We start from the raw sequence: 20540 nt of genomic DNA on the forward strand, positions 1-20540 counted from the left end.
ATATCACAAACGTGTCCGAAAATAAATTTAAATCAATATTTTAGGAAGTTACAGAATTTATTTTGTTTTAATAACGATGTTTATTGAATGAGTTAATTAAACGAGGTTAATTAAAAGGAGAGTAATTTCACACATAGACACACACACACACACACACACATATACACACAAACACACACACTTTTTTTTAATGCAAACACCATAATGTTTTTTTTTCTCGGTTTAGGGTCCGTTCGTAGCTGCCTTTGCCTCGACTAATCTTGGCGATGTTTCCCCAAATATACGTGGACCAAAGTGCGAATTCTCTGGAAATAACTGCTCCGAGCAGTATACGTGCCCTGGAAAGAAGGAAATGTGCTTTGCCTCGGGTCCTGGAAAGGATATGTTTGAGAGCACGAGCATTATTGCTCACAAACTTTACCAAGAGTCCGCGGTAAGTGCGTTTTTTCTTGCCATTTTTATGATACTCGTATTTTGTGATGCCTTTTCCATCATTTATTGCGTAAGATGCGTGCAGTAAAACATTATTTGTAATTTAAAATAATAGTGATAGTACATTACTTCCTATGGCGGAAGTGGCCTACCATGCGTTGACTTAAAAAAGTTAAGCAAAAAAGAAAAATTCTAACGATTTCTCCTCGTGTTTATAAACGCCAAAAATGGACATTTTAATTGAACATAAATATGAGATCACGTCGCTATAGCACGAAACTAAAGTAATTGGAAAGCGTGCACGTGGATTTCACGGTCTTGGTGATGCGAGTAAGTTCAAGTGCTCGGACAAAGCGGCATGTTGCACGTAAGGAACTGAATGTGTTACCGCTCGATTCAGTGACTTGATTGCGCCTTCCTCGTGTATGTATTGTTAATTACACGGTAGCATATGTGAAACTTATTAGCGGTGCAAACGAAGCCACCGACCCGTCGAGATTGTTATCAAGCAAATTAAGTGATTCCGCGCGCGCAGTGTGTTTCATCAAGAGCAATACGCTAATTAGAGATATGCATAATGAAACATTGACCGTTTTAGTACTGAAAATCTAGCAGTTATTTAAAACAGTGAATATCACTGCGATGGGTAATAAAAGAATTTTTTATTATAAAAATTAGATAATTATAATTATATAATTAATCCTTCCGTTATGTTTTAAGAATTTAGTTGTAAAATTCATCCAGAGTTATTAAATAATCATTAACCCACCGTAGTCCAATAGATCCGTGCGAATTTTTAATTTTCAATTACTCTGCTTCACATTCGGACATGTACGAAAAAAGTGAAAAATGTTTTGGGTCAAACGATTATAAAATCGTATTCTGGAATATTGACAAAGTGTATCAGAATTTTTTAATCAGTTTTAGAATCAAAAACTTTTTCAAAAACACTATGATGCACCAATAACTCGGTTAGATTAGAAAACAAACTAGGGACAAAAAAATATTGCATCACGAAAGATTAATTGGAAATATATCTATTGCTTATTTTTTGTTTTCTGAATACTTGGAATTACGATCTCGAATTTAAAACTGAAAAATTACAATTATCCTAAAATGTTTTTTTTTTTCAATCAAGCAATATCAGAGTGGTTGATAACGCAGAAGGAAAATTACGCTTTTCTCGTAATTTTCTCAGAAATAATTCCGTATCATTTGATTTTATTGAAACCATAATGATGCATTGAAGTATCATTCGAGAAATTAAAGTCGCTTGCACTTCATTACAATTTCTCCAAAAGATTATACGTTATTTTGTTATCGTCAATTTCCTCTTCATTGAACAACAGTTAAATGACAGAAGATTGACTGAAAAATAAAAAAAAAATTCAATATTCAATTTTAGCGAGAAATTATCTCTCACGTGGCATTTACGCGTCACATTTTACGTTGGGCGAAAGAAAGTGAAATAAAACACAGACAGATACCTACCTAATGGATTGTGTTTGTACTTTTATTTTGACGTAAACCAGATTCGTATAAGTACATTGTTAATATATTTCGCGTTGTTTCACATTTTTCATATATTTAAAAATACATATGCGGATACAAAAGACTTAGTTTCTATCTATCTTACTTTTGAAAAACGCTGCGTTTCGTTAGTCGATGATTTTGACCTGCATCCTGCATCATTCCCAAACATACATTCGTTCCTTTTACTCGTATCACATTTATTTGATATTCGAGCTCTTCGTTTTCGTAACAAGTTTCAATCTAACGAACTCTGCAATGTAAAGTTCATATATCATCACGCTATTGCACATAGACTGTAAAAATTCTCGGATTGATTTTAATGACTGTTTTCTATATGATGAAACGTTTACACAATTTTGTCTAAATCATTCGCGATATTATATTTATTTATTAGAGCGTATGAAAAACCTAAAATTAAATGCACAAGGGGCATCACGAGAACAAATGAAATTTACGTTATTACGTAGTTGTCCTGCAGATATAAATCGATACTTCAGACATGCGCGCGCGGTCACATCGCGATTCCATCAATGATCCTCTTTTTTTTTAAAGGGATGCGCAAGACGCCTTTATTTGTGGTTTCGCGAATCGTCAGAGAGAAGGTAAAATAAATAGATGAAGCTGTGTTCCTGTGTTATTTGCGAACTTAATCGACTTTTTTTTGCGCTGCAGTTATCAAATACCATAAAACACCTCGAAATAAGACAACAAAATAGAGAACTAAGATAAAAATTTTTATTTCAATGTGTAAAAAAATAAATTTCAAACACTGTGCTAGAGAATAAATCAATGTTCCTCGACAATCTCAGTTGTAAACTGTACGCTTATCGCACATTATATTAAAGATATAATCGTAAACCCTTCTAAAACTCAATTGTTTTACATGGAAACTCTTTGTACGTAAAAATGAGTCGAATTCTTTTTTTGTCTGTCGCCGATGGCCAATGATCAATTGAATCCATCTGTGAAGATCTGATCAAACTTGAAAACGTATTTCGCTGTCGCGTTGACTAGCAGACAGATTATCGACTAATGCCTCTTAGTGAAACGTCCGATTCGATGCTATTTACACAATGGCCGAGCTAATAATGCTTCTCGTAGTCGTAGCTGTTGAAGTGCGCCGGCGAGACGTACTTGACGATCGGCACCGGTTTCGGGTGTATCGCCGGTCCGACTTTCTTCACGACGGCGTTGAACCCGTTGTGGTCGTCAGCCGTGTACTCGACGATGCGCACGCTCCCGTCGGGCTCGTTCACGCTGTACGAACCGTGGACGACGTCGCCGTCCCGCACCTCGTGCTGGGTCTTCACGTCGCCGGTGTGGGGATCGTGTACGCCGTAATTGAAGGTGTATCTCGGGTGCGACTGTAATGAACACACAATGTCATTATAATGCGAATTTTCAACGAGTTTGCGGCGACCCGACGGACGTCCGCATGCCGAAGCTAAAAGTGCAAAGTGCTATAGCCGCTTAGTGCACGAGCTCGCGTTATTTATTTTACACGCACTGATACTTCCGTGCAAAACTGCTAGCAGACGCAGGGCGATTTTGATCTTTGCGATTGTACGTATTAATCGTGCGTAAAACGTATAAATAAATTTTGTTTATTTAAAGAACAACTAATTTCTGCGTAGCAATGAAATTTTATACAAAGTATCATCTTGAACACTTAAAGCACTTGTGTTTAAAAAATTTAGATTTTTGTCATTATAACTTAATTACATTTTTATCTTTTAAAGAAATTGGTTAATTTAGTACTATATTAATTACCTACAATAAGTATTAAAAGTATTATTAACAGTGTTTTAAATATTCGTTATAAATAGTTAATGTCCTAAAATTGATCAATAAAGATGAGGGATTATATAAGAAGTGAAAAACATATTTCCACCTCTTATAGAAATAACTTTTTATTCAAATACTGAATCGTCGATAGATATTTTTTTATTATTTTTGAATGCATAGAACATTAGAAGAATTTATAATGTTTTCATAATTTTTGCATTATTTTAAAAATATGCATAATGTATTTTTAAAACATGAATTAATCTGCATGCTAATATAATTTACCGAATGATGCAGGATGAGTTTCGAGTGTTGCGAGATTTCATAGAATTTATCATAATTTTTTTGTTTTGTTTTTGTGTAATAAAGCCATTCTAATAAAGCTGCTTGTATCTAATAAAGCTACTTGTGACGCACAATTCCGCGCGCTTTCGAGACGCGATGTTACATCGCAATTATTCGCACACGCAGTGCGACGTTTTCTCACTTTATGATATTACTCGCCGCTTTTAGTGACAATTAACATCGCGAGAAAGCGACGACAATGAGCGTTGCGGAAAGAGTCTCGACAATAAGATACGGCGAGGACAGAGGAAATACCTTCATCACACAGACGTCGCTTTTCAAAGAGACAAGAATTTAAATTAGCATATGTGCCTCAAGCGTCTGGAAACATTATGAGGCTTGATGGATCTTGACAGTTTTCAGAAAGAAACGTGCGGGAATTCATGTTAAATATTGTTAATGAAGTTGAAACGATAGAAGTTAAAATTGCAGGAGAATTATATGGATTTGCCTTTGAATTCACGTGTAGATATACCAAGTACAATATTTATTGTAATGTTACTGAGAAGAATATTTTACTTTTTTGAGTTAAAGAACTTGATTATGTAGAGTAATGCCAACAGAGTGTCATAGCTAGTGGCATTATTACGCACGATTAAAATTTACTTCATTTAAGCTTAACTGTGGATAATTTTACAGTTTTTAAAAATTTTTTGATAAAAATATTAAAACAATTAGGATGTAATTTTTGTTAAAATGCTCTGGAAAATGGTTGTTAAATTGACTAAATTTTTCAGATTAAATTTCTTCAGTTCAAGTGTATTTATGTATTTAAGTTAAATACATAAATCAAAGTTCAAGTATTTTATGCATTTAAATTAAATACTGAAGAAATTTTGTCAAGTAGAAAAATTTAGTTAATAACTTTTTTTTCCTAGGATAGTTATTAACTTTGATAGATTATAACGGTATTTTTTATTATTGCATACTTCCTAATGGATGTTACTAATTGACCTCAAATACAAAAAGTTTTTTTTTAATTTATATAAATTCTTGTACCGACTGAACTAATTGGTATTGAATATTGACGGCGGCCTTTAAAGATTAAAATAAAGTTAAAGTAATTTTAGAAAGACTACTATTCATTTTAAGTTTTTAATATTATTATATTAATTTATTAGGTGTAGATCAGTCGACACACACAAACTTGTGTTAATTAAAAAGTTTTTTGTTTTATGTTTCAAATTAATTACATGTTCTTAATCGCTTTCATAAAGAGGATCTCAATTTTATGTCATCTAGGCATAATCCACTGGATAATTTGTGATAGTAACAAATACTATAATCACAATATCATAATCAATAAAAAGCAATAAATACTTTAAAAGTTGTATTTTTAACTGCTTCAACACATATCTCGAAAAAAATTCTTTACAATAGACTTTTATTGGACCCAACAAGGTGTCATGTATAACAACGTAAGGGGCAATATATCATCTTGAATTTTACTATTTTTGCAAAAGTTCTTCGGAGGTTCTTTAAAAATTTTCCAAAAAGTTTCAAGGAAGCGCAGCGGAATATTTCTACATGAGAGATGAGGGAGTATCAGATTGCGAAAGGAGACGTGAAAAAAGTACTCACGTAGTAGTCGTGATCCTGTTCGACATTGTGTTTGTAGCCGTGCAGTTGGTGATCCAGAGACGCGTCCAGGTGCAACGGCGCGGCGGACACCGAGTGCACCGGAACTGCGACTGTCGGCAGTACTTTGTATCCGGCGGAACCGAGGTATCCGTCGAGATCGCCGTAATCGTTGTAGGACAGGCCATGGTCGCCGCTATAACCGCTGAGAACCACCGCGTGGCTGCACGCCAGCACGGCGGAGAGGAAAGCGACCGTCTGAAAACCACAATTCGCGATCGTAAATCTCTTCTGTGGGAAAAACGAGATTGTTAATACGCGAAGTTGTGTCAAGGATTCGATAGTTTCTTTTCAAATCCAATTACGGCGTTTGCAAAGTGTTGTCTTCTCTTTTCTTTTTCTCTTTGAGATGTCCCGTAAAAGTTATTCCCTCATCAATTGCGCGCCGCGCCACCGTGGCTCGTGCAATATTTAAAAGCGTCCGTAGCGTAACTGCGGATAATCGATACCGCATGCAACGCAGGCGATTTTCATTAGTCACCCGTCAAGGCGAGATCTCGGACGAAGCTAGTTTTGGAAAGTCATCGGGGCTGATTTATCGAGAAAGTCTCTTCGCTGAGACGCACGCTTCTCGAGTTTCGATGTTTCGTTAAAAGCCTCGAATCGGAAGTTGTATCGATGAGAGGGCCGTCCTCCTTTTCACTTTCACGCCGACCTTGTTATCCGCAGGCCAATAGATCGTAAGTTAATGAAACACCGCGGAAGCGGTTAAGAATTTCGCTTTCTTTGCGATGAAAATGATACGTCGCGAATAAAAGGTCTATTACACCCCCGGCACGAATATTCATGCCTGTGAAAGCTAACGCGGGGATTCCGGTACTTTGAGGTAAACCGGAGAATCGGGAAGGAAGAGAAATCGGATTTCTGAAGAGAGAAGTTGTCTGTGAAAAAATTTCAACTCGGTACGGTAGCAAAATTTTCTTCACAATTGCTTTCCCAATATATGATATGTATTAACATTTGACGAATGGAAATGTGTGTTGTACGTATATTTAAAAACCATTTTGTCGCTAAACAGTTTTTTTAAAGAATAAAATATTAAAAAAAAAATTTATATACGAATTGTAAATAACTTTGTTATACAAATATAATGCTAAATAAGTATCTCTTATTAAGACAAAATAATTTAGAAAATTAGATTAAAAATTGAAGATGGGGTGTTTTTGTTACTGATCATGCGTGCAGATAAATGACTTTATGGCAAGAGTGATACCAGAGACAAAAGAGTTTAATTAAAAGGGATATTAAACTCTGCGTGTATTCACTAGCTTAACGAAAAGCAACTGTGGAATTATCTCTTCCGCCCTCTTGACGGAAAAGTCCATATAGATAAGGCTCCGGCCGGCTTCGCGTAAGACTCGCGGACATTATTACAGTGCGCGCGCCCTATCAAGCGAATGAAAGGAAAATAAGTGAGATTCACTTGAACAATAAACACGATATCGGAAGTTGTCTCTCGGACGCGAGCGACGCGACGAGAAAAGCGTTGCACACTCGCACGGTCTCCCAGCCACCCACACCCACTCTCGTTCATACCACACTCGTGTATTGGAAGGTGCAAGGCCTTCTCTCTCGCCGTACCTTCAGCATGATGCTTCCACAATGTTTTCGCTCACACCACGTTTACCGTATGCGAGACTGTCTCGGGCGCGAAGTCACTGATAGCATTATTCCTGGACGATGGGCTTATATCCATCTCCCACCTCAGGATGGCTCCGTTCCGGGCAAAAGCTCTCGGCCTCGGGTGCCACCACTCTTTCAGACCGGCCGTCTAGGTTGTACCCTACCCCCCGCGGGTATCTTTTTGTGTATGAGAAAACACACGATGTATACTATCCACGTGCTCTCCACGGCGGTGGCACACGTCGGCGTTACTCACTCGTGCGAAAATCCTGAAAGGGATTATTTAGTCATCTCGTGTTCAAATATCGGCCGGCCGTCACGCTCGCGCTTCGATTGGAGGAGACGATAGGAAAGTTGATAGTTGCTGCAAAAGTTACAAGATAGAACTTGGCCACCTGGTAAATCGAACGGGACGGGCGAGATAAATTGTCCGTATCGCTCACGGACATCGCTCGCGCGAATCTTGCAGTTATTCGTTTAAAAGATGCAACGGATCGATTTGGCCGTCAGAGGCGATTATTTCGAAAGGATAGGAGATAATAGTCGGCGAATAAACCTTGTTTCTCGAATCGTTCGCTTCGCAACTGCGTATGTAGAGTTTCGACGTAATTCCGTCCCAAAACGGCGGAAGGTAGCCAAGTGAACGTGAAATTGAATGGAAATGTCAAAACAATTCCGTCATTAATTTGGCGAAACAAATCTGTATTTAGTTGCAACAAACGTCGTATGTTTTCTTAATAATTTTCAAAAGAAGATTTAACTATGTTAGGCAGAAATTGATTTTATGTTTATATTAAAATTCTTTCTTTCGAAGCATTGAATGTTTTTTTTCCGATGTGAAAAAATGCGATTCAAACGATATAACTTTATTATTAATATGTAATATGGCATATTTTTAACATATCTTGTACTAAAATCCAATTTTTTGTCGAAACTTTCAGTTTGCATAAACAAAGAGAATTTAATATGAAATTCTACAGGAAAAAAATGAAATGTAATCTAAATCCACAGAGATTAACAATGTTGATACTATATTCTCTTATTATTCGGTTTAATTATAAATTACAGCGTAAAGGCTACATGGAAGAACAGTGTCTTATTGCTTATGCATCATTGTTACCGCGCGCATAAACGTTACGTCACGTCTCAACGTAATAGACGCAAACGCTCTCACTCTTTCATTCATTCTCTCTTTCTCCCTCTTTCTCTTCACATATTCGTATCCGAATTAATACTATTCTTTTTTGTGAAATCTCTTACGCATTTTTCTACGCAGAAAGAGCATATGATGCAGAGAGAATTCATAAGTAATGTGGGGAGTTTACACCGAATTCCTTCGGTCGCGAAATAAAACCGGACCGAGCGTTATTACAGAACATCCTGAAGAGAAAGGATACATTCGTTAATTACGAAAAGACTCGTTGCCACTTCTTACATGCTTATTTTAACAGAGTTTTTATATGGAAATGAACTTTTACTAACATAACAGTAGTATGATATTACAGACTAAATCTTGCAGCTTTAAAGCGGAACCTCGCGTTTTATTTTGTGACCTTCTTTGTTTCGTAATAACGAAGACAATTAGCATCGTATGTAGTAATAAGTGGAAAAAATGCGCAATTTAAATTTTTCATTATAGATATTTTACTTACCAGAAGAGACATTTCTTGATGCGTCATGTATTCAGACATACACAACCATCCGTATTTTATTGTGCAAGATATAAAACAAAAGAGGTTATTATAAAAACTGATTTTTTTTGTAAATTGAATATTTCATTAGTTCTATTTGTTTATGTGCATACAAAAATTTTAATCAATAAAAAAACAGTTTCACTATAAAAATACATCACTAATATTTAATCGAGCCACAGTGAGTTTTGGTTACAGCATCACTTCTATTTTGCACACACCTGCAATCAATTTATTTGTTAGGGAATAAAAAATAAAGCTAAATGCTTTTGTCCAACTTTATGTCATAAAAATATCATAAATTGTTTTAAAATATTTCTAATAAAATACTAACGTGATAAGAAACTGTTAATCCGTTGAACAAAATGTATAAAATAAAACTTTTTGTTGTGCATTTTTTTGTTACTCGCTACTGCATGCATTACCAAATATACACAATGTTCTCATATAAGAGAAACTTGATTCCCGAATTCATTTCTTTAGTTTTAGTCGACAAAGGCGTGGTGTAGCTTCAGTTCTATTCTTACGCAATTCTTGACAAAGCCCGTTTGTCTTCGTGCAACAAGCAATGTTATTTCTTTGCGCACGTAACGTACACATCATCGTTCCGTGAATGCGATCCGGTAACCACCTTTAAAAAAAAGAAAAGGTCGGTCCCGCCCGAGTGATTACCAGCACGATCTATCTGGATCAAGATCATAAGTGACAAAACCTTTCGATCTCAGTCCAAATTCTTTTGTTGCGCGTTTACATAATACCGTGCCGTACACTTATGTGTATTGTTCAATATTTCTCCGAGAGAGAGAGAGAGAGAAAGAGAGAAATTACGTTACTCCATTATTTTCTCGCGATATGTTGAAATCTATTATTTTAGCAACTGTATATGTGTGAAATGAAATTCTGATTAATTCTGGATAATCGATCATGTAAAGTTTCGTATATCATTTTTTTATCACGGCGGTATTTTTGCGTAGAATTCTTTTTCTTCTTAAGAACAGGCACATTTTCTTTGACAATAACGGGAGAAAATTTTATTTGCTTCACGAAGCGTGTGTATACGTATGAAGCTGCGAACAATCAATTAACTTAATTTAACATAATTGCCGGTCAGAACGCAATTCTTCCATCTCATATTTCCACTCGCAATTATTGGAGTGCGGTTTTGCAAAATGGCTCTTGTTATTCCATCCTCCGCTTTCCGTTTATCGCACAGGCTGGATCTATATAACGTTGTGCGAGCTAAATCGCCCGAATCGCCGTCACGCTTCGCGTTGACGTGTTTCGCAATTCGCGAGGAGCGGAGTCGCGCTCTAAATTCGGATTTTCGTATGGTGCGCTAATAAGCGGCGCGGCCTATTTCCTCGCTGTTATTTCTTTTTTCTACCAATGACATTGTTTGCCGGATACGTAATTGAAGGTTGCCCGCTTCCGCGGACGATTTCGTTAACAGTCGAGATATTACCATTTTCTTTCGACTGCGAGCCAACCCGTTTCTTACGCAGTCGCTTATTACTCGACAACGGCTGTGGCAATAGGATTTCATAAGGGTGCTACGCTGAATTAAATTTGGTCGTATATTTGGACGTCTTTTAAGAAGATGACAATGACGGCGGCGACAATGATAGCGGAGAAAGAAACGTGTCGCGAAAGAGTTCTTTGTACATAATTTATTTCCAGTAATTTAATGCCTTTCAAGTATACTTGAGCTAAGTAAATCAGAATTAGAATAATTTGTACAGAAAGAGAGACAGAAAGACTTTTTTTTAAAAGAAATAAAAAAGAACATAATTTTCTTCGAGCATCTTAGTCGACAAAAATTCTGCGGACTTTATAAAGAAATATTAAATAGGCTTACAATTCCCTACTTAAAAAATCCAATAAAATTAGATAAGATAAGTCCTATATAATCTTGTTTATGTAATCCTGATGTTTTTGGTTCATAAACATCAAATTTATTCTTTTATGTTATTTAGCATATAATTAAATAATCGCTTTTAATCAATGTCTGACCATGTTTTGTTGAAAATGATATTATTTTATCAGTTTTCAATTTATCTGTATCTGTTGCATTATGTAATACTATAAATAATACTATTAGATTATATATAAAGCAAATCGCAATTTTTAGACTGAAAATGACTCGACAAGTTGTAAAGAAAACCGAATATTTAGATTAATTATTTAATTGTTTAGCAAGATACTGTTGAGACATGATAGATAACTTCTTTATTGTAACTCAAATAGATTCGATTGAAACAAGAACTTTATCATAAGATTAGATAAAATTTCAATAAAATTAAAATCTGTATCTATCATTTTTTACCGACTTTTTAAATAGGGATGTATTTACAGAGCGTTCAGAGTATTGGTCCGCACGATTTTTTAGGCACTTCTGACAATTAAAAAAACAGGTTGAATGATGAATATTCATCTGTTTCATGCAAGCTATAACATGCGATACAAAAATGTAAAAAATCTTTAAATAAAAAAAATCAAGATTTCTGAATTTTTTAAATAGCACCATACAATTTTTTTCGTAATGTTGTAAAGTTTTCAAGACAAAATCAACGTACTATTGAGAATGTTTATTGATATTTCATTGATTGTATTGTTACACAAACATATATCTGTCATAAATATCAGTTTATAAATGTGAACAGATTTTATTAATTTTATTAATTTTAAATGTACAAATAAAATATTACTCATAATTCAAAAGTTTACAACATTTTTTATAACTAGATAATTTCATTTAAAGATACGTAAAAATATTGATAATTAATTACAATTTAATAATTTGGCATTAATTTTTGTTATAAACTCTCTTTGTTTAACGAGGTTGATTGTCTCCATATTGTTCTGTGACAAATGATGCTCTGAGGAATAGCATGCCGTTTTCGACAAAAAGAATGGAATATACAAAATTTCGCTTACTTTTAAGTGTCGCAATTCACTCACAATAGCTGCTTTTTATTCTCCAGCCAAGTGCAATGCTGTAATATTATTACGTTTACTTCCATTGTCAGAAGAATGTATCAAGAGACACGATAGTGTCTAGCTCCGAGTGAATTTATCTTTATACTACAGGATTCTTTTAATTATAGAGTCACATTGAGTAATTGCAGTGATAAGTTTTAACGTGCTTTTATAAACATTACAAAAGTAACGGCAAATTTAAATAGAGCAACACATATTCGCAGCATATTTTAAGCTTTTTTCTTTTAAACTTTTTTCTCATTTTTCCCTTATATTTATGTATATTCATATGTATGTAATTTATATGTAAAAGAGTATTTTTTAGTATAATCTATAATTTCCTCTTAAAAAGTGCGTTGCAACAATTTTAATTTTACGTTCTACATTAGCATTCTGCATTCATTTTAAAGCAACAAAAAATACCGTGGAAGAAACGATGAAGGTGTCGGTGAGATCAATCCATTTATCTGCGGTCGTGTAATACGTGTCAGCTTGTTGATTGCAGGTGAAGAATTGTGTAATCATACGTCCTTCGTAGACAGCAATTTAGATGACAAAATAAGGCGTGACCGTTGACAATGCACTCGTTAAGGGTCATAACAAGGTATACAACGGGAAAAATAACAGGTATACTTATAGACCGCGACGATCCTTTCTCACAGTCTTTGTATAATTAAAGACATTATTCATTCGTAAAACGCACCAATCGTTTAAGAATGTATCAACCGTACTTGCATAGTAAATTCAAATTGGAAATGTGTTAAACTTTATACTTTAAATAAATTATATATTATACATATAAAAATTGTATGAATAACATATTTTTATTTAATAACACGTTTTCACTTTTTGCGTTATTAAAAATTAAATTATTATAAAATACACTAATAAAAATATGAATTTTCTTGTATCAGTAAGTTAAGTATTTAAAATAATGTATGCAACGTTTTATTTTGATTTTGAGCTTTTAAATTTTTTTTTTTGAAATTTTGTTTTATAGAATAATTAATGTTTTTGCATTTTAATAAAATTTTACATAAATCATTTTAAATATTCAAAGTATTTATATAATAAAAACATTTTATTTTGATATAATAAAAACATTTTGTTTTGATTTCTTAATTAAAGGTCTACTTTTTATTCAAATAATTTTTAATCCAGGTACAAACCATTATCACTAAACTAATATAACTTTCAAATGCAATATAGAACAATCTGTGATTTTCTAAACATTTTTTTATCACTTTAAAACTATGTTTAGTACATTCTTAACGGGATTTGTTCGCATAAAGTCAGTTTTTTAAATATTTATAAATCTATTTACGTTCTATATGTAAGCAAAGTTTCAGTAGTAACTAAATGAATGTAATTTTTTTATGTCAGCTTCCATTTGTATAAAAAAATTCGTGATATTTGAGATACAGTATCAGTCATATTTAAATTTTTAAAGTGTATATCTCAAAAATGTCATCACAGTAAACAAATATTGTTATTGTTGGAAAGTGTACACTTTCTGGTTGTACGAGTTATATAACTCAGTGTCAATACTACCATCGTATACGTATACAGCGTCGGTATTGGTAAAATCTATCATTTTTTTATCCGACCTGATTTTTGTTTTCATGACGATGGCAAAATATTGGATAGTAAAATACGATTGTAGAAAAATACGGTGAGATACACGTGCGAAAGTAATAAGAATTTTTAGAGTGGAAAATATTACTTACATGAATAAAATCACGAAATGGTTATATTTTGGCATTTTTAATCTTATCACATTTTTATTAAAGATCCATCTCAATTTTAATCCAAGCTCACATTGTATCAATATTAAATTTCACATTCTTGCTTTAGTCTGCTAAGACTAAAAAGACACAATAAAGATTTCTTTATTATTTCTATACGTAAAATTTTATTAAAAAATACGTGCCTAAAATAAAGAAAAATAACTAAAAGGCTACCAAAAAGCACTTTTAATTTATTATTAATTATTCAACAGAATGATTCGACAAAACAAATTAAATTTATGACATATTATGTGAAAATGAATGTCATTTAAATTTTTTCATTTTTTTGGAGAAAAAATCATCCGCTATTCAGCGAATCTATTTTGACACCAGTAGAGTCATGTCTAATGCTCCACTTCGCGACCTGTCCCCATTCCGGATTTTACAATAACTGCGAAGTTGTGAGAGGTTCACTCGTGACTGCAATGCCAAAGAGCATTGACAAATACACTCGACGGCGTGTGTACCGTAAACAAATAAATTACACGTTGCAAACTCTAATGGATAAAAAAAAAAAAAGAATGAATTTATTCGTAAATATAGAAAAATGGAATATGTATTTGCAGAAAATTCTGAGAAAAAAAAACTAAACTACAAATTATTACAAAACTTTATTGTGGACTTTTTTCGAAACGCTATCTCGAAAATATGAGATTAAAACGACTTGGATTTTTTATTAAATCAAATATCACGATGCGTCAAATTTGATCGTAATACGCTAAACGTCGAATTTGCACTATAAGGAACGCTTCGAGAAGAAAAAAGAAGAAAAGCGCGAAAGGTAATGAAACTAAAATTAAATCACGAACCACGTTTGGATTAGTCGTTTAATTGGGTCTTATCAGTGAAACCAGTGAGGTCAATGCGCCCTTATCCGTTAAGCTATCGAGTAATGGATCACGCCCCCATCTCATTTTAGTTATTATTCAAACAGCAAAGTGTTAATCTCCCATTTCACGTGGACAATTTGCGCGCAAAGGGAGGGAGAGGGGAGCGAGGCGAGGAAGACTCGTTCGATTTCGTGGCTTTGTTTGCACAGAGAACCCTGGGGCCGTACAGTTCCTGCCTTCTTTTTCGCTTGCTCTCCTCCTGTCACGCCTGTATCAATTCGCGAAACGTTCTACGCGGCGTAGCCCCGCAGATGTGACGCAACGTATTGTTTACCAGCCGCATTTCAATACAATCGTGTGGGAAACGAATGCGCGCACGAAACGTGGGGAAGAAATGTCTCGGCGTGTATCCTTGGCACACCCCGAACTACGTTTGTACTAGGTAGTGAAGAGAACTGGCTTCTAGTCTAACTCTCCTGAGGCCGCTTTTGGTCGCGGCTCAACCTTAATTCGGCGAGTTTTTGTCTCGATGCTCAAGGATACGCGGTTTCCTCTCTTCACTCCGCGCGCGACTGTCCGTCATCCAGTCTTATCGATGCTGCGATTTTATTAGTATCCTTGCTGTTAAACGAGCCTCTACATGACATAATTTTCTCGAGATCCCCTTGAAGTACACATAATTCTCGCTAGACTGCTTTTTGCCTGAACATTTCGACGAATCATAATAAAAATGCTTGTTTATAAAATTTTTTTCAATAATACATCGTACATCAGTTGGTAGTATACCGTATCTTTTTTAGAAGATTCAAATTAATACATTTACTTATTAGATAAAATTCAATGAAAATTCGCAATCTTTTGCATCAATTTAATTTCTTGATAATACAAGACCTTTAATAGTATACAAGAAATTATTTTTTAAATTTACACTGTTATAATCATAGCAATTTTGCGATAGCATAATCCACACAAGAAATTTTATTATAATTTTAATAAAATTCAATCAAATTTTATTTTACAATATTTAACTAAACTATTTTATATTATAATTAAATTAAATTATATTAAATTTAATTAAATTTTCCAAAAATTTAAAATTTTTCTGAAAGCATAATAAAATTCTTTGATGTCTATATTATTCCAAGTTTTAAAGTTTACTCTCATAATTTCGAAGGTAAATTTTAAAAGATAATTTTTTTCCATTCTTCCTGCTAGATATTCATTCTTCCTGCTAGATATTTCGATTCCAAAAAAATCTTTTCTCACTGGAGCTGATAAACATTTTTTTTTTCCTTGAAATCAATAATTTACTTTACGGTATGGAAAACGGCGCGTCGTAAACGTGGCGATATGCAACGCAATAATTTGCGTATATCCGATAACGTATGACATTGGAACATCGGTATATTTTCCGCGCTGTTAAGCACGAAGTGATACAATGGAAACTGTTAATGGTATAAAATGATAAGTCTAACGTAAGATGGCGATCGGCTAATTATCTCAGTACGCGTACATCCGTACCGGCTTTAGCCGCTCCGGAATTCACAGACAACTTGATAAATTCAATTTTCGATAGATGCGGTTTATGTATACCGGCTTTATCCAACTCATCACAAATTTTAGAAAAATTTATTATTATGTGCACACAAAAAATAAATTTCATTCAAAAATTTATTTTAAATTTAAATATTCTTTTAAAAAACATTATTAACATTTTATTAAAAAAAGTACTATAATAAGCAAATTAAATTTTTCTTGTAACGTCTTTAATTAAAGTAATAAACTTACTAGTATTAAAAATATCAATAGATTTGGTCAAAAGCTGATGATATTAAACACTGATTTTTTTTATTTGTCCGGAATTATCTGTATCGTTCTCTATTATTCTCTATTGTTCCCTATTGTGCTGGCATTATATGTAAAATATTCTTGAAACAAAGAATAATTCACATTTTAATTTCTATTTAAATTATCTCTAATTAAAAATGTATTTAAAAATGTAACTGTTCTTCCAATTACTGCCGCTTTTTTCAATTGCAATATTAAACTAAAAACTACGAGAATGTAACGTATTAAAAATGTCTTAACTTTAAATTGAGATTATTATATAAATATGAGCACACCAGGCGTAGGCGTCATCATTTTCTAAATAAAGTAAAGCAGATTTGCATGTTTTAAAAGCGCAAAGAAACGTGGTGTTTTCACATTGTACAACGTATAAATGCGTTTAAATAAATTAAATATAAAAATATGGTGGATTATTTTTAATATTATAATTATTACAAAAATATAGCAGAATATTTTTAATAAATGACAAGCTGCTGCCAAACAAATGATTCCATAAGTAATTACAAGCAATTAATACTGACCTATAATACTATATATTTCTCTATTTATTATGAACTTATGATAGATTGCGAATATGTAAATATATGAAGTATATACCTGTGTGATGAAATATACCTGTGTGATACAAAATAATATTTACTTAAATTCAAATAATTTGCAATATGTATTCTTCTGTGTGCACTTCCATTCGATTAACTGCAATTTTCGATCAACTGCAACATTATATAATTCCCAATGCTAAATGAACACACAATCTATGGTGTCATGTGGAACGCGCCGATGCGGCTGGGTTTATTTAAATAACAAAGTGATTCAGCAGCGGTTTCTACCGGTGCTACGACAATCATTTCTGTCATTCGCGACTCAATGGCATGCTGCCAGCAGAATACTTATGACCGTTACGCAGCGCATTTGTCGCGAAGAAAGGCAAAGTGTCATGTATTACGGCACGAGAGCGTATACACTTTTAGAGAGGGTAAAAGTGTTCCGACATGTTTTCCAGAATGATCGTTAGAAAATGCACCGTCTCCGACGGATGCGCGCTTGTTATTCTGGAGCAGTAGAACGATGTAAGAGAATAGTCCGACGTTCCTGCATTCGGATCTCGCGCGCGCATGGCCATTCAAACGAGAGTGAAACCTTCTCCAGGTTGAATAACTGTGTCGTAACGTCAGGAAGTCACAGGAATTTTTCTGCTTAGAATCATTCTTCCTAATACGCATATCTTTATTATTCCGCGCGGATCAAATTGGTGAGGCGTGCGCCAGCGAAATTGATTGGCCGCCAACGAATCGATAAGCATCCGCTTATAAAGAAGAATCCCTCGATGTCAATTAAATATGTTCAATTAGATAACAGGATCTCGTTCGACGTAACAACGTAGAGTACCATCGGATAGCGTGACAAGTATTAGAAAAATAATTGTACCTAAATAAATATTACTTCAAGTATTTCAGACACATACAAATAAGTTCATATATTCGCAAATCTATCATAAGTTTATCATTAAATTTATTCAAAATATATTCAGTATTAGAAAGAATATATTAGAGAGAGAGAGAGAGAGAGAGAGAGAGTGTGTGTGTGTGTGTGTGTGTGTGTGTGTGTTTGCGTGTGTGACACCATCCTGTACAATAATAGTAATATTATTGTATTTCAAGATTGACTTATTGCTATAATCTCAGTATTTCACAAATATAACTATTATCTAATGTTACTAATATCAGTATCTAATATCGTATCAATTCCATCGATGTTCAGTTCCCATTTAGGTTAATTATTTTAATTTTTTCTCTATAAAATTTTATTACAATATTTTTCAAAAGAATATGAATCCCTTTTTCTGAGTACATGACAAATAAATTTTTTAAAAATTTGTGATAAGTATTATTAACTGTTATTTAAAGAAAGAAAAATAATGTGAGTAAACGCTTTCTTCTGCAGGAGAAAGGTGATACTTTTCTATGTATAGCGGTTTCATTAATAAAATTTTTGAAATCGAAGAACAATCGGCGGGAAAGAATAAAAGTGTCAACTCGGAGAGAATCGTTATTATAAATTATCAGCCACGTGTTTGTGACACCTCATCGTTTATAAATCGTGTGATGTATCAGAAATGCATTAGCCGGTAATTCCGCCGTGAATGGCCGCGCCGGTTTCAATCGGTGCGGCCAATTTTATCCCACGCCGGAACAGTACCACACGCCTTGATATTACCGCTTGTGCAAGGGTCGATTAGAAGGGGCAGAGTCATCGTCGTGCGAGTAAGACGGAGGCACGATGAGGAGACAGACAAAGAGGGATAAAAAATGGAACGAGTCACTATGGCGATCCACACGTGTTTACACGTTCCTGTTCCCACGTCTTAAAACGGGGCTCCGCAATCGCATAGCATCTCAGCCTCATTATACGGCTTATCTTACATCGACGGAGACAGACTCCGCTTCCGCGGCTGAAAGTCCCGGCGCTGCAAAAGCCAGCGAATCAAGGATCGACAGACGTATGTACTCGTATTCTTGATTACCCGAGAGCGGCGTAGTCAATTTCGCTCCAGCGATTGCCGCCGGTTGGAACACTCGAGTAAAACCCTTACAGAACGATTTAACATCGGTACTGGCCAATTAATTACTTACGTTGAATACTAAATGCACTGTTAATGCTAATGTTTTTAACTCCGAAATTTTACATTTATTTTTTTCTCGTACATTAATACTAGTCTGGGTGAAAACTTACCTAAATAATTATGAATCTTTTTTATATTTTTTTCTACTTTATACTTTAGAGGATGTTAAAAAAATTAAATTGAATATCATTGTTTTCACATAAACAAAATCTAATTGAATATTATTTTAAACTATCAAAATTTTAAAAATAAAAAGAATTGCGTTGTAAACTTGCGTTGTGAATTAGCATTTCGATGAAAATTTATCTACAATAACTCAAAGTAAATTAATAAGCCAGTTAGTAGTAAATTTTTATAAAGGAGGAAGATTAAGGATATTACGAAAGAGAATCAGCATCGATTAAAGATCGTAATAATAGAGTACACACAGTTTTGATTAAATCGCATATCTAATTTACGAAGATCTCGAATTAATTCAGCCACCTGATGGCCTGATATCTCGAACGGTGTATCCTGAATGAGTTCTCTCCATAAGTCGGGACGATATCGAGGCTGCGTTGCGTGGGCACGCGTTGATTATGTCTGACCGCAATTATATCGGCGTCACGCGATTTGTCCCAAGTATTGAAACTGTTTCCAAGGTAGGCCGAATGACAACCGTCGTCGGCATCGACCATAGCATTGTGAACAAAGACGGCAGCGGTGTTGACGATAACCACACTGCCGAGTGGGAAAGTATTGCTGAACGAGGTTGTTTCAGTCCGCCTTGAAGATCCTTGCGAGCTTCGTTTCGCGATCTTCCAAGAACGCCTCGCGCCACGCCTCGTGTGCGCCGTGCTATTACGAATTGCAGTATAATGTGAGTTTTGCGCGAGTTTTGCGCGCAAGGACGATCCGCACTTCCGACTCCTTTGCGCGACTTCGCGCTTCGCGATTATCGCTTGAATGATCGCTCAACGGTAATTACGCTGTGTTCCAGAAATTGCGTGTTCGTTTCTTTTCGTAGGAAAAAATAATCCTGTTTTGAAAATTATATTTATTTTTAAAATGTTAACTTGAAATGAGATTATTTAGCATTGAACACACGTGACTTGTTTATATGAGATAATTTTATTATATAAAAAATATGTATGAGATAATTCTATTATATAAGAAATATATAAAATTTTCTCATATATTCTGATTATTCAATAATTTTCATAAATTTGGAGAAAAAAATATTGACTGGAAATAACAGTATCTTGAAACAAAGAAATATACCATATTTTTTTAATATTATTATTATTAAAACAATCATATGCTGTTTTCCATAATTATAATATTAAATTAAAAATATAATATTTTTGTAAAATTTATGAATTAAATTCTGTAATAGAATTAATTTTTATATAAATAAAATCATATCCAGGATATTTTGAAATTAAAATAC

General features: G+C 34.1%; 2 protein-coding genes across 7 annotated transcripts in view; one reads left to right on the forward strand and one right to left on the reverse strand.

Annotated features, from left to right (window-relative positions):
* Window positions 1-20540, forward strand: part of LOC105197211 (neutral ceramidase) — a 58335-nt gene that overhangs the window by 15231 nt on the left and 22564 nt on the right. For all 6 annotated transcript variants that reach the window (XM_011163482.3, XM_039446600.1, XM_039446601.1 and 3 more), the window contains one exon: window positions 227-433. In XM_011163482.3, the coding sequence (XP_011161784.2) occupies window positions 227-433 (207 nt within the window). The remainder of the gene's footprint in view (window positions 1-226; window positions 434-20540) is intronic.
* LOC105197210 (cuticle protein 19) lies at window positions 1917-7460 on the reverse strand. The gene is made up of 3 exons (XM_011163481.3): window positions 7315-7460; window positions 5677-5931; window positions 1917-3329 (listed from the first exon to the last, which is right to left on the reverse strand). The coding sequence occupies exons 1-3, from the start codon at window positions 7321-7323 to the stop codon at window positions 3048-3050; spliced, it is 546 nt and encodes a 181-aa protein (XP_011161783.1). The 5' UTR covers window positions 7324-7460; the 3' UTR covers window positions 1917-3047.

Source organism: Solenopsis invicta, chromosome 3 (genome assembly GCF_016802725.1).
Source record: "Solenopsis invicta isolate M01_SB chromosome 3, UNIL_Sinv_3.0, whole genome shotgun sequence".
Lineage (NCBI taxonomy): Eukaryota > Metazoa > Arthropoda > Insecta > Hymenoptera > Formicidae > Solenopsis > Solenopsis invicta.

Excerpts from the sequence above, each read along its gene's own strand:
- LOC105197210 (XM_011163481.3), bottom strand. Across the intron at positions 3,330-5,676 it reads AACAGGATCACGACTACTAC|TCGCACCCGAGATACACCTT; the intron begins GTGAGTACTTTT and ends TGTTCATTACAG.